Raw genomic sequence first — 15,885 nt, 5'->3', positions numbered from 1 at the left:
TTGTTATCCGATTCTTAATGGGGCCCCTTTTTAAATAAAATGCTTAAAAAGCAGTATGCTTAAAATATGCAAATTTTCCTGTTTGTTGCACTCACAATATAGACCATTTAAGGGATGGGGTATGAACGTTTGGACAGTATTTATTGTGGGACATTAGAGCACACCAGACATATCGAATTGCATTCTGAATACGAAGAATGTCCTTCTGATATCATTTTTTGAAATTTGCAGTGTAATACACATTTTATGGTAAATGATTAAAATTGATATTTTTGATATTTAACAGTACTAAAGTAAACTTTATAAATCTGATGATAATTATGTACTTAAAGTGTATGTAGGTAGGATGAAAAGCCGACGATCAGTTAGGTCTTTTGGGGAAAAAATCCATATCTTCAATATGAAAGGTCAAAATTTTCAATTGATTGTCGGCTTTTCCTCCCAGCTACATACACTTTAAGAATATATCATTAGATTTATATAATTTACTTCGAGGACTGATATATATCAAAAATGTGAAAAATATCAAATTTTAATAATTTGTCATAAATTTGTATTATATCGTGAATTTCAAAAAATGAAAATTATTTGATATCATTATTATTATGGATATGTCTGATCATCCTGATGTGCTCTCATGTCCCACAAAAAAATACTGTCAAAATGCTCATTCCAGATCCCTTAAGGTTTGCACATTTAGATCCCAAAAAATTTAGCATGGGAGGGGGAGGGGCAAGATTTTTTGGCAGGCCGAGAGGGGTTGGGAAGTGATTTTTGGCAGGCCCAGAGGGGGCAAATGATTAAAAATTGATATTTTTGATATTTAACAGTCCTTGAAGTAAACTTTATAAATCTAATGATATGTACTTAAAGTGTATGTAGCTGGGATAAAAAGTGTATGTAGCTATTGAAGATATGTATTTTTTCCCAAAAACACCACAAAAAATAAAAATTAGGTGTTTTTCGGAAAAAATCCATATCTTCAATACGAAAGGTCAAACATTTCATTTGATTGTCAGCTTTTCATCCCAGCTACATACACTTTAAGTACACATCATTAGATTTATATTTAAAATGAACTTGGTGGTTGATTAAAACATTGTTGTTTACAACATTGTTTCATGAAGGCAAGCCAAGCAGACTACCCGACCTACACTCATCAGATCAGAACATCAGAACATAATGCAATGAGTGTAGGATGGCCTGGTTGAGCAATTTACTATGTGGATGATTTACCTGGATTGCTTGGATTTATCATTAGATTTAGAAAGTTTACTTCGAGGACTGTTAAATATCAAAAATATCAATTTTTAATCATTTGCCCCCTCTGGGCCTGCCAAAAATCACTTCCCAACCCCTCTGGGCCTGCCAAAAAATCTTACCAATTATATCACAAATTTAAAAAAAATCAAAATTATTTGATATCATCAGGACATTCCTCGTATTCAGAATTCAATTCGATATGTCTGATGCATGATGTGCTCTCATGTCCCGCAAAAAATACTGTCCAAATGACAAACGTTCATACCAGAGCCCTTACCCCAGTTTCAGACCAATTTTAATCTCATGTTTTGGTTATTTTTGCTATACAATTGCACATTTTTGTTTGAGTACTTTACTTTGTGATGAGAATTTCCAATGCAAGAGGCATTTTTCTGATGGGAATTCCCAAACAATAGGTATTTACATAAATGGAATTCCCGAGCAATAGGCATTATAGCCATTCAATCTAGGCATTTTCGTGATGGGAATTCCCATGCAATATTGAGAGGAAAAGGAGTTGGAAATGGGGGGGGGGGTGGATAATCTGAAATAGCATGAAGTAAGTGCCTGTGATAGCGACACTGCCACACCTTTGTGCCCAATGTTTATATTCCCATTTCGCAGTACTTCCGCAATTGACTGGTAAGAATCCTTGTGTGTATCCCCAATTGCAGCATGAAATAAGTGTCTGTGAGAGCGACACTCTGCCACACCTTAATGCCCAATGAATATATTCCCATTTCGCGGTACTTCCCCAATTGACTGGTAAGAACCCTTGTGTGTATCCCCAATTGCAGTATGAAATAAGTGTCTGTGAGAGCGACACTCTGCCACACCTTTGTGTCCAATTCGATTCCCCAATTGACTGGTAAGAATCCTTGTGTGTATCCCCAATGGCAGCATGAAATAAGTGTCTGTGAGAGCGACACTCTGCCACACCTTAATGCTCAATGAATATATTCCCATTTCGCGGTACTTCCCCAATTGACTGGTAAGAATCCTTGTGTGTATCCCCAATTGCAGCATGAAATAAGTGTCTGTGATAGCGACACTGCCACACCTTAATGCCCAATGGATATATTCACATTTCGCGGTACTTCCCCAATTGACTGGTAAGAACCCTTGTGTGTATCCCCAATTGCAGCATGAAATAAGTGTCTGATTGTTATATTCTGCCACATCCCCATGTAAACAAAAGAGAAATATGAAGATATCCTTATTTCGCGGTTCTTCCCCAATTGACTAGTAAGAATCCTTGTATGTATCCCCAATTTCAGCATGAAATAAGTGTCTGTAATTGGTCGTATGTCATGAATATTACACACTGAAAAATTACATAAACGTCACCAATATGTACTGCAGTAAGCATAACTTTTATTCCTTACATTTAAAGTGCACACACGTATATATTTTTGGAAAGCTTATTACAAGGATGTTAGATACGGCAAAAGAGATCCAATATTCAGGGCGGGTAAAATTCCTATAGGGTGTAACATAAAAAAAAAATACATATTTTGAAATTTTGATATACCTGAGTCATCTTTTTCTCCCAAAATGTACAAGTCAAAACAGATGTGGATTAAAAAAAATATGACAATGGCCCACAAACAAATAATAAACGGGACGACTGGTGGTGTTCTGTGTTGATCATACAGGGTGGTCAAATTCGACTGTATTTTTTGATGCAAAAAAATTAATTTGAAGATCAATTAACTTCTTTATTTAAGTAGCAGTCCTATATTTCATCACTGAAAATGTAAATTAGAAAGAGAAATACATGAGTCGTGAGTTTCTGCCCATAGTTTTACTCAAATATTAAGTATACAGGGTGATCAATATATTATACAGGGTGATTATGTTTGACTCATTAGTACGAAATTCATCAAAATTAAACAGGTTTAATGTAGTAAGTGTAGTCATGGAATACAAACTTCATTTTCTTCTATGTAATTAAATGGCCCTTTGTACATTCTGTTAAGTACATATATTATTTGTCATCTCTATGCAAAATGGTACTATACAGGGTGACTTTAAATATGGTATATTATTAGGCGGATATTGAGCACATATTGTCTTCATGGTCTTGAACCCGAAGTACAAATTTATTGTTTTCATGTATCATATCTATTCCAACATAAAGAACACAACCTGTTGGAATAACCACATTTGAATCATGCTTAGCTTGTTTGTATACATCCTTTCCTTCAATTCCCTACACTTGTGTAGGGTGCATCAGACGCCCCTCATGTCACAGAATTTGTTGTCCCCAGTCTTAATATGTGCCAATGATCATAAAAGTAAGCTGTGCAAAATTTGAAGGAAATCTGAAATTGTCTTGTGGGGCCTCTGAGAGCCTAAAGTTATTGCATTGGATTATATGCATTAAAGTTCGTTGACCCCTGTGTAATTTCAATTAGAAGCTACTGCGAACTTTTAAAATATCCGCTACATGCAAACCGATTGGTCTCACAAGCTGAAATTACACGAGCTGATAGTCCTGGGGTAGGGGCACTCACATAAACGGTCTGTATCCATGTGTGACCAAGAAAACAAGTAAAGACAGGTGTTTTTGTTTTCTTGTTTTCATCTCAAATGCGGCAAAACGGGTTGTGTGACACCGTCCGGAACGCACTGTTATTTATAATTATGGGCCTATTTCAATATTATCTCGAAGAGGATCATTCATACTATTAGCTCATGTAATTACAGCTGCTGAGACCAAACGGTTTGGATTTAGCGGGTATTTAAAAACATCGGCTAGCTTCTCATTGAAATTGTACAGGGGTCAACGAACTTTTATACATAGACCCAATGCAATAACTTTAGGCTCTCGGAGGCCCCACTAGACAACTTCTGATTCACTTCAAATTTTGCACAGCTTATTTTTATTATCATTGGCACATTTTAAGACTAGGGACAGAATGATCTATTGAAATTAACCAAATTGAGGGGCATTTGATGTACAGGGTGTCCAAAAAAAAAGAGGCCCCACATTGCGCCCTCTTTTTCTCCTATTTCTAAAAAGTTGATCAAATATATTTTGGTATGTAAAGAAACCTACAATCGTTAGCTTTAATAAACCAAAACAATTATTTCAATCGGCTCATAACTTTTGAAGATATGTCCTTTTAAAGAAATGTATCCGTTTTCACTCTGTCCACGGAGGAGGTTTGGCTACTTAAAGATTGAAAAGTGCATATACCATGCAACTTTATAAAATAACAACTTTATTTAAGGGAATGGGCTTTACCGGTGTGCTTATGGGTTATGGATTTTGTTAAGTGTCATTAATTTGGGCGAAATTGATGTGGGATGGGACTTCTTTTGCTATACTTGCAATTACTTATGTTTTTCTCGTTTCTTGCTTTCTTTTTATTGACAACATAAGTCATTTCTCTTTTTGGAATAAAAGGTACCCCTGAAAAGGGCTGTTTAGTTTGTCTTTGGTTCTTTTGAAGTGAGTTTACTGTGCTGCTCTGCCCTCTACCTGGTTGCCTCCGTGACGAATACAGGTTTCAGCCCTAGTTCTCATTGCATTAATTGCGCTATGCGTACCATCCTTAAGGCCTTGTGCGCCGGATACTTGTGAATGCAGCAGTAATACGGGGTTGCGAAGATGTTTGAAGCTAGCTGGTGATCCTCGCTTATAGTGAATGCTTTCCCAAGACTAATGCTATTATCTATCCATGTCATTAAAGGAGTGTTTCGTGATCCTAGCAATTAAGTAGCCTCCTCTTTTTATGACATTTTTCAGTACATATCCACGAAAAAAGCCTATTCCCAAAATTTCAGTTGATTCCGATTTTTTGCGCTTATGCGAGTTATGCATGATTATGTGTATTACACTGCTCCATAGACAATGCATTGTAATTTCGTTCTGGTGCACCAGAACGAAATTCAAATTTCACGATATCTTTGCAAAACGAATTAATCTGCAAGAAATATTTTGTACATAAACATTATGTAGCCAGAGGTTTCCAGTGATATAAAAATCTCAACATTTTTTGAGAAAAGTGGGGGGATGAGGCTGTGGATCACGAAATGCCCCTTTAACCGTGTGTTTCGTTTAAATCTTTGATGTAGCCAAACCTCATCCGTGGACAGAGTGAAAAACGGGTACATTTCTTAAAGAGGGCATATCTTCAAAAATTGTGAGCCGATTGAAAGAACTGTTTTGGTTTAATTAAAGCTAACGATTTAGGGTTTCTTTACATACCAAAATATATTTGATCAACGTTTCAGAAATAGGAGAAAAAGAGGGCGCAATGTGGGGCCTCTTTTTTTTGGGACACCCTGTAGTTCAAATGCAACACTAATGCAATACTAGTCCAAATGTGCTGGAAATGGTTTTATTTTTAGAGCAGACCTCTAGCAATAAATTGATACCAAATACTTTGAACACAGTCAAGTACTTAAAGAATAAACTTGAATGAAACTTGACAAAAAAAATGGCTCCCCATTTTAGCGTGCACTCCAGTTCATGGCATACGACCAATTGCAACATTCTGCCACACCCCCATGTAATCAAAAGAGAATTGGAGATATCCCTACTTCCCCAATTGACTCCTGTGGGAATCCTGCCATGTTGAAGGGAAATGTGGCAAATATTGCACAAGAATAATTTTTCCAGATCTGAAAGAACCCCAGGACTGGGAGAATTAAAACATACAATGTACTTTCAGGGTTCCTTATTATTTCATTTCATTTTAGTTCTCAAGACAATACTTTTCCTAAAGTAGCTAAAATTGGCTTTAAACATTTATATACACACCCTTCCAGAACTTGAGAGGGGTTGTTCACATTTTATATGAACGCACTCCGTTTTCCCCTCTTTCATGTTAAAAACTCATTTGGGTGTGTATTGGTGTGTGTCCACAGTTCCAATGTCCCCAGTTAATATGTTAAATACCCATACACACTTCCAGAACTTTACATTTAAAATGGGGATATTCTATATCCCCATATTTCATGTTAAAAATCTCATTGAGTGTGTATTGGTGTGTGTCCACAGTTCCAATGTAAAAAATCACTAGGACAAGGAATTTGAAATTTGTAATTCCCACTACAGATTGTTGATAAGTAGGGTATACCTACACATAAGCAATAAAAATTTCAAGCATAATGTCATGCAATAGGTTGTCCCCAATTTCCTACATCTCTACCCATGTCCCCATTTTCAGGGTTATGTGGGTAGGGGTGGGTGCGTGTGTGCGTGTGTGTGTTCGGAAAAAGCTTGTGAACGCGTTATCTTGAGAACCGTAAGTGCTATGATGATGAAACTTTATAGGGGGTAGCATGACCAGAGGGTGTCGACCTGATTAGATTTTGAGCGCAAAATATGGTAATTAAGTACCTAATTTGCATAATTTATGCGTAATAAGCAAAATACCTTGTGAACAGATTATCTGGAGATCCGTATGGGGTACAGTGACGTAACTTGGTGGGGAGTAAGCGTGGCCAGATGTTCTCGACCTGATTAGATTTTCAGTGCAAAATATGCTAATTAAGTACCTAATTTGCATAATTTATGCGTATTTGATGCGGATCAAGCAAAAAAAAACCCTTGTGAACAGCTTATCTGGAGATCCGTATGGGGTACAGTGACGTAACTTGGTGGGGAGTAGCGTGGCCAGATGTTCTCGACCTGATTAGATTTTCAGCGCAAAATATGCTAATTAAGTACCTAATTTGCATAATTTATGCGTATTTGATGCGTATCAAGCAAAAAACCCTTGTGAACAGCTTATCTGGAGATCCGTATGGGGTTCAGTGATGTAACTTGGTGAGGAGTAGCGGGGCCAGAGGTTCTCGAACTGATTAGATTTTGAGCGTAAAATATGGTAATTAAGTACCTAATTTGCATAATATATGCTTAATAAGCAAAATACCTTGTGAACAGATTATCTGGAGATCCGTATGGGGTACAGTGACGTAACTTGGTGGGGAGTTTGCGTGGTCAGAGGTACTCGACCTGATTAGATTTTCATGAGGTCAAAGGTCACATACAAGGTCAAAGGTCAACTGAGGTCACCAAATCTTTTAATAATTAATTTTCAACTGTGCATCACATATCCCAATAACAGCTTGATCGGTCATGTAATTAAGGAAATATGACGACTTTAAGATAGTCGCTTTCTTTGTAAAGTATAGCAAAGTAGCACTTTCAATGAGTGATAACTCGTAAAGGAAGCATCTTTCTGTTTTGATTTATTTGATGAAATAGTTCTTTGGTATTGCCAAATTTGATTTTTCAGCGCAACATACTTTTTCCAATTTCGTGAGGTCAAAGGTCACATACAAGGTCAAAGGTCAACTGAGGTCACCAAATCTTTTAACAATTAATTTTTAACTGTGCATCACATATCCCAATAACAGCTTGATCGATCATGTAATTAAGGAAATATGACGACTTTAAGATAGTCGCTTTCCATGTAAAGTATAGCAAAGTAGCACTTTCAATGAGTGATAACTCGTAAAGGAAGCATCTTTCTGTTTTGATTTATTACTTTGATGAAATAGTTCTTTGGTTTTGCCAAATTTTTGGAAGGTCATTACGGGGTCATCCGAGGTCACTCAGGGGTCATCTGAGGTCAAGTTATTAAAAACTCGTATGGGCATGAAACTTGGTGGGTACAGTCATCATTTAAAGCCAAATTTTTGGAAGGTCATTTTGGGGTCACCAGGGGTCATCTGAGGTCAAATTAGTAAAAACTGTTGTATGGACATGAAACTTGGTGGGTACAGTCAACATTTAAAGCCAAATTTTTGGAAGGTCATTTTGGGGTCACCAGGGGTCATCTGAGGTCAAATTAGTAAAACTGTCGTATGGACATGAAACTTGGTGGGTACAGTCAACATTTCAAGCCAAATTTTTGGAAGGTCACTTTGGGGTCATCTGAGGTCAAATTAGTAAAAACTGTTGGATGGACATGGAACTTGGTGGGTACAGTCAACATTTAAAGCCAAATATTTGGAAGGTAATTTCGAGTCACCAGGGGTCATCTGAGGACAAATTAGTAAAAACTCGTATGGGCATGAAACTTGATGGGTACAGTCAACATTTAAAGCCATATTTTTGGAAGGTCATTTCGAGGCCACCAGGGGTCATCTGAGGTCAAATTAGTAAAAACTGTCGTATGGGCATGAAACTTAGCACGAGGGGTACAGTCAACATTTAGAGCCTAAATTTTAGAAGGTCATTTCAGGGCATATTAGTTAAAACTGTTGCATGGGCATGAAACTTGGTGGGTACAGTTACCATCGGCCAGATAATCGTGCCCAGCCGATAACCGCCAAATTCATTTACCTCTCTACCAACAGTTATCGCAAAAGCAGGCGGTCACAAAAGCAGGCGAGACTCGTGGTTCGAGAACCGCCTTGTTTAAATGAAGCACCTACAGTCAGTGGGGTGACAACGAACTGCATCAGCGGCTAATGTGTGCCTTTTGAGCTTACGGCTACTCAATTACACCCTTGAGTGGTATAACAACAAAAGGTACTTTTCGTTATAGTAAGCGCTTTCACGCGACTTTCGTTTGATCACTTATTGACAGTAGTCTGCTAGGTAAAGCGTTAATACACTGTCTGGTCAGCTTACCGATTTAATGGTGGAAGCCCTTTGTCCCAAACAAAAGGTACCTTTCGATGAATAGCTTCTCAGATTTCAAATCGGCACAAGTGTACAATGCGTTACATAATCTATTGCCTCTCCATTCTTAATAGCTCCATGGGTACAGTCAACATTTGGAGTCAAATTTTCGGAAGGTCATTTCAGGGTCATCCAGGGGTCATCTGAGGTCAAATTAGTAAAAACTGTCGTATGGGCATGACACTTCGTGGGTACAGTCAACATTTAGAGTCAAATTTTTGGAAGGTCATTTCAGGGTCATCCAAGGTCACCCAGGGGTCATCTGAGGTCAAATTACCAAAAACTTGTATAGGCATGAAACTTTGTGGGTACAGTCAACATTTAGAGCCAAATTTTTGGAAGGTAATTTTGGTGTCACCCAGGGGTCATCTGAGGTCAAATTACTAAAAACTCGTATGGGCATGAAACTTGGTGGGTACAGTCAACATTTAGAGTCAAATTTTTGGAAGGTCATTTCGGGGTCATCCAAGGTCACCCAGGGGTCATCTGAGGTCAAATTACCAAAAACTTGTATAGGCATGAAACTTTGTGGGTACAGTCAACATTTAGAGCCAAATATTTGGAAGCTCATTTCAGGGTCATCCAAGAATGACCAAGATCACCTGGCAGGGGTCAAATTTCTAAAACCTCATGGGCATGAAACTTGGTGGGTACAGTCAACATTTGGAGTCAAATTTTCAGAAGGTCATTTCGAGGTCATCCAAGGTCACCCAGGGGTCATCTGAGGTCAAATTACTCAAAACTGTTGTATGGGCATGAAACTTGGTGGGTACAGTCAACAATTTAGTGTCAAATTTTTGGAAGGTCATTTTAGGGTCATCCAAGGTCAACCATGGGTCATCTGAGGTCAAATTACTAAAAACTGTCACATGGGCATGAAACTTTGTGGGTACGTACAGTCAACATTTAGAGCCAAATTTTTGGAAGTTCATTTCGGGGTCACTATGGGTCATGTTGTCAAATTAGTAAAAACTGTCGGATGGGCATGAGACTTGGTGGGTACAGTCACCAGCAGTCAGGTAATTGTGCCCAAATGAGAACCACCAAAATTTAGATGTCAAAGGTCAAATTTCAATATTGGTCCAATCAAGCTCAAATTGAATGTCAGGCAAATCACCATGGGTTGCAGGTTCATTTACTTCTACCAAAAGTAATCACGAAAGCAGGTGGATGCGAAAGCAGGCGAGACTTGTGGTTCGAGAACCGCCTTGTTCAAACTTGTAGGCCTACTCATTTTCCAAAAACTTGGAAGTTTTCACTAAAATCAAAGAATCTATAATGATCTGCAACATGTACAATCCATGTTAAAAAGTACATAGAAAATAGGCCGTCACAAAAAATTTCAAAAAATATAGAAGAAAAACAGTAGAATTTTTAAATACCGATATTCAAACTTTTTTGGGGAGAAAAATCACACATTTTGGGAGAAAAATCATGCATTTTGGTAAAAAAATGTGCAAATTGCGCGAAATCACGAATTTTTAAGAACTGTGAAGTGATGCACACATTTTACTCTCAAAAATCACTTATTTTCCCTGTGCTTATTTTGTGTGTACATAAAATGGCTAGCCTTTTAAATGTAACTTTAAAAAATTGAATCTTGATTCTTTGACACAAAATAAGACACCAATTCAAGTTTGTATTGCATGTCATAAGGTGGGCATGCAAAAAAGGTGGCTGTGTAAAGCCAGTGAACATTTTCCAAATGGAGTTGTCAATAAAAGAACTCATGATGTCACAACCCCTTGGCCTATTGAGCTGACTGATGTACACCATTTTATGTCTTGGTTTTACACTGAAATACCAATAAAAATAAGAATAGCAGCAGTTTGACTTTGAATCAGAAAAACCAGGCATGCAAGGTGACTTTGAACCCTGGGTTGCTTATTCCCATGAGAACTACCTGCCAATTGGCCATAAAGATATATATTATCAATTGGACCAATCACGAACATTGTTAGAATAATTTCACCACGCAAAAAAATTGGGGTGAATTATTAGCAAAGCTCCAAAACTAACTGTTCATAAAATGGGGATACCAAGAAATTTATGAATGAAAATAGGTTGGGCAGTGTCTTCGTATGATCAGAATTTGTCAAGATGACAGACACCGGCACGTCCCTTGCAGGATGACAGAGATTGCTTTGAAGCAAATCACTACAAAACTATTCATTCATTCAGTTTCTTTGTGGATTTCAGCCCTTGAACATCTTTTCATACAAGTGATTGACACCCGACACAGTTCCCAAGTACCAGTATTTTAATTTTTGAAGCTTTCAGTGCCTTAAACTTTCAGATCACGAAAATTGGGAGAAAATCTATATTTATCAATTTTTTTACAAATCCTGACATGGACGTTGCATATTGCGATAAATTGTTTATAAAAATCAAAAACTTAGTACATTTGTTTTGTTGTAGCCATTGGCCGGCAAAAAACAAGATCTCGCTTTTCATGCCGCAATTCTCGCTATTAACCAATTATCTCGCTTTTACGAAAGTTCCCAAGCTTTAAGCTTCAAGTTTTCCGTATTCCATGAAATGAAGTTCTATGTTGGAAAAGTGTGCAGAATTCAACAATATTTGGATTTTCATATTTTAATGCATTTTTAAAGCATCTTGTGCCATTTTTCGGGAAAAACTTGCTTTTCTCGCTTTTCAATATTTTGGATCTTGTTTGCTACTTCAAAAAATATTGGTGTTTTTTTTTCATAGGCCTAAAGATACATTAACACAGATTAACCTCTTCATAAATTTTCTTTTCTTTTCGAATACAGGAAGATAATTTTCCAGGCTTCACCACACATGAAATTGGCATTCCCCCTGACAAAGAGTTTACCGAAGCTTTTGACGATGGCGATTTCTCACCACTTTTTGAGCTTCCTGACGGAAAGGTATCCACCCGATTTGAATGCGTCAGACAGAGCCTCAAAGCCCTGCCTGCAACCGACAGGACGGGCAAACGCCTTAAGACTGCTGCAAGGCGATCCTACTTAGACATGCATCGTGGTACAGATGGAGTTCAGCGTAAGAGTAATGTCGTCAAGAAGGTGGAGGAAGTCAGGAGTGGGAAGGCAATGCTGAACAAGGTGAAAAATATCAAAATGAAGGCAAAGGATAAAATTCCGACTGTTATGGGACAGAAAGCGTTACCAGCTAAAGGAGAGGGGATGAAAGAGACAGAGAAAAAGCCGAAATCAATCCGATTTAGATTCAAACTTATGGGAGGCGGGAGGCGTGCTAAAATCTTGTCCAGTCCAGAGAAGCGAGCAAAGAAAGTATCACCGGATGATAAGAAATCCGCTAGGAAGAACAGAGCTAAAGAATTATTGGCCAAAGCCAGACAGCGGAAAGCGCAAGATTCGTCGGTTCTTGAGGGAAAACGTAATGTGAAAATGTCACGTAAATACACGGATATGGTGGTGACTGGTGTTGCAGATATGCACTTCTTACAGAGGACTACAAGCCCACCTGCATCTCCCCCTCCTACTGGAACTTTCACCTCTCCGTCTCATTCCGGGAAAAATTTGTCCCCGTCTCCGGGTCCACCTCGAGTGCCGAGACAGTTTGTCCTGCCCTATAAAAGCTCTCGATCCTCGCGTGTGATTAAACCTAGTAAGAGATTCATTGAAGAGATGGGAACGGCTTCACCTCCAAAGAAACAACTGAAACTTGATGGTGCCATGGATATTACACGAGATATGAAACAAGAACTAATATCATCTAGCGATGAATTTACTACACCTGAAAAGTTTCCCAAAACATTACTAAAAACGAAAGAGTTACCTGGCACAGATTTGGTGCATAAAAAAGGTTCTTTTGCAACGCCAAAGTCAACCAAAGTTTTATCGACAAAAGCTAAGAAGCATAGTGATAAAAATTTGAAAGCATCTAAGAAATCACAAATAGTTGATGTTGTCACCGAAGAGCATATTGATGTGGATATTTACGAGGAAGTTGATGCGGATGTTGTGGAGGAAGAGGGAGTTGCCGCTGATGTTGATACAACCGTTAAAACAAGCAAAGTGTTCAAGTTGAAATCGGAAAAAGTCAAATCGTTAGAGAAGAGAAAGAAAGAGAAGCTGAAAGCTAAAAAGAAGAAACTGCAAGAGAAGAAGCAGAAAAAACTTGAAGAAAAGAAAAGGAAGAAGGAAGAATTGTTGCTGGCTAAAAAGAAAAAGAAGAAAGAAGAGTTGCTACTGGCTAAAAAGAAAAAGAAGAAGAAAAAGTTAAAGAAAGGCAAATCTCCAAAGAAAAAGAAAGATTCGGAAAAGGAGAATGAAATGGAACTTGGTGTTGATGTCGAGAAGGGGGTGGAAGTTGCTCATAGTGAAGAGCCTAAAAGAGATGAATTATTTATGGAAAGTAAGCAGGTTATAATAGCTCAAGTTGAAACAGAAGAGATGGAAAAATTGAAAAAGAGTGACTCAAGTTCAAGTAAACAAGTGGAAGCAGCAAAGGGAGTAAAGAACAGTCCGAGAAGAATTAGAAAATTGATGAAAAAGAAGTTGAAAGAAGAAGCCAAACAATTGAAGAAAACTTACAATGATTTGAAAAAGTCAATTGAAATGTCTGAAATGTGTCCAATTGAAGGAGAAGAAAGAGTACCCGTAAATCCGGAGGATGCGTCTCGGCGGAAAAAACAACTCAAAGAATTGGCCAAAAAGCACAAAGAAGTTTGCAAGGCTTTACGGAAATTTCAGAAAGATAGTGTTCCATCTCTAAAGGAAGGAAAGAAAAAGAAGAAGGATGTGCGTGGTGATACTTTGACGTATAGAATCTTGGATGAATCGATGGAACGTGAGCAGAAGGAGAATCTAAATCTTGGACCCCTGAGGAGTCCTAATGAGCTTGTGAAGAGTGGTATCCTGATGGACGCAAGTTCCAGTAAAGCTATTGCTGAGTTTGGTAAGTGATAAATGCAAGACGGTTCCATCTGGAAGAGCTGCCAGATGTTGTATATATGCAGATGTGTACAATAATATGTTGCAGAATTGTCAAATGTCTACAGGGCAGCTATTGCAGGTACATGTAGAACCTAATTGCACTATGACCAATCTTGTGATCAACAGTTTGCTATGTATAGTGAAACCAAGCCTTGGAATAAGCAGGTGCTGGGAGCAAATTTGCCCTCGTAAAGCCACCAATTGCTCCTGGTCTTGGTAAGATACACATGAACCAGGAGCAATTTTTTTAAACAAATTGCTCCTGGTTCCAGTTTTGCACTTGATGCAGTGGTGCTGGTACGCTATATTGCATATATGTGACACAATCAAAGGAAATGAGTCGGATGTCGCTAACATTGATTTTGAGATATTGGCAAAGAAAGTGTGAAAAGTCTTTTGTTTTATATTGTTTTCAGCCATTGATAAATTGACATAACTTCACAAAGAAAAGTCATATCAACATGGGGTCTTCAGTTTCTGAAAGCTCTTAATGTCTTCTTTAGAAACATATATATGGGCAATTCCAAGCAAAAGTGGACATGACTCAAAAAAATGAAATTGCCAATATATATTTCTTTTAACTTTTATATTATTCCAAACAGATGTAAGGTTCAAGTTATAAACTTTTTTCGGCATTTTTCTAACATTGTGGGTTTTTTTTTAAAGTTTCTTTGGAGAGTGTATTTTAAGTGAAAAACTCCTGTTCAACTTAGATATTTTCCAAGTGGGCCTATTTTATTAAACATGGGCACTTTTCTTTTAAATTTGATACATTTTATATCTCTGAAATATGGTCTTCAAGAAACATCCAACACATTTTAAATAATCCCCACTAATTTTTTTTCTTTCATTGCGTTTGCTTTAGCACTAAATATGGAAAGTACGAGTTACCGAAAGATGCATTTTTTATGTATTTTCAAAATGTTGGCAATGTAATTGATGCCACTTATTATTTTCCTTCTACTAGTAGTGCCTTGAGTAAAAATAAGAAATTAATATACAAAACACTATCCATCACATAATAATGACCCATTAAAAACTGTAGCACGAGTTAGATTCAGATTCAGATTCAGATTAAATTTATTTCAATTCGTGGCCCGGAGGCCAAATTACATGAAATATTACAATTATAATGACATAAAAAACATTAAAAAATTACATTGAAAAACTCAATAGGATTATTAAAATAAATAAATTGCACTTACTGAATCACTTGAATACATCAAACACATATTAACTTTACATTGAATTATAAATCAAAATTCACAAAACTCAATTATATCCACACGTCCCTGCAAACACTCCAAATATAAGCTCTCTCATGTGCATACATAGACTCACCCTACACACACACACACACCCCACACTTCCGCACAACCCATCGAATTTCTACAACGCTCATATACTCTAACATTCAGATTATCAGCCCTCACACACAAATAAACACAGGCATTAAGAACTTCATTCAATGAAGTTACATTCAATTCAATGAAAAACAAGATATTGCACATAGATTGGACCAGCCAAATTGTAATAAAACTAGGTAAAAATGCTGCTACATAATCATGATTAAAACACACCGCCAATAAAAAACACTAATGCACAACCCCCCCCCCCCCTCCCCCACCTCACAGAAAAATTAAAGCAACTTAGTCAACACACATCAGAAAAACCAAGAGAAGATTTAAACACTGATTACTGATGGTTAAGAAGCCTTGTGAGGTAAGGAATGGGACTGTTACCATATCTATTGGTCCTGTACCTTGGGACATGGTAAGTGCTGGATCTTCTAAGACACATACCATGGGAACTCTTGTTGAAAGGGAACAGGTTAGTATATTTCTCAGAGGTGGTACAATTCTTGGCAAATTGACAGCAAAGGTGGTGACGCCTTTCTTCAAGCGATTGGAGACCCGTGAGGGACAATGCATCTGTGTACGAGGTATATGTTGAACCAAGAATGATGCGACAGGCCCTTTTTTGGATTCTTTCAATCCGTTGAGTTTGCTGGATGGTGATACTGCCGTGCCA

General features: G+C 37.6%; 1 protein-coding gene across 1 annotated transcript in view; it reads left to right on the top strand.

Moving 5' to 3' along the window:
* The window catches only part of LOC140169286 (uncharacterized), a 69,766-nt gene that overhangs the window by 20,655 nt on the left and 33,226 nt on the right, over positions 1-15,885 (top strand). Inside the window, exon 2 of the mRNA XM_072192542.1 lies at positions 11,686-13,816. Coding sequence (XP_072048643.1) covers positions 11,686-13,816 — 2,131 coding nt within the window. The remainder of the gene's footprint in view (positions 1-11,685; positions 13,817-15,885) is intronic.

The sequence above is a fragment of the Amphiura filiformis genome, chromosome 14 (assembly GCF_039555335.1).
Source record: "Amphiura filiformis chromosome 14, Afil_fr2py, whole genome shotgun sequence".
Classification (NCBI taxonomy): domain Eukaryota; kingdom Metazoa; phylum Echinodermata; class Ophiuroidea; order Amphilepidida; family Amphiuridae; genus Amphiura; species Amphiura filiformis.
Note: the sequence above shows the minus strand (reverse complement) of the source record. Positions and strands in the feature narration are given on the sequence as shown.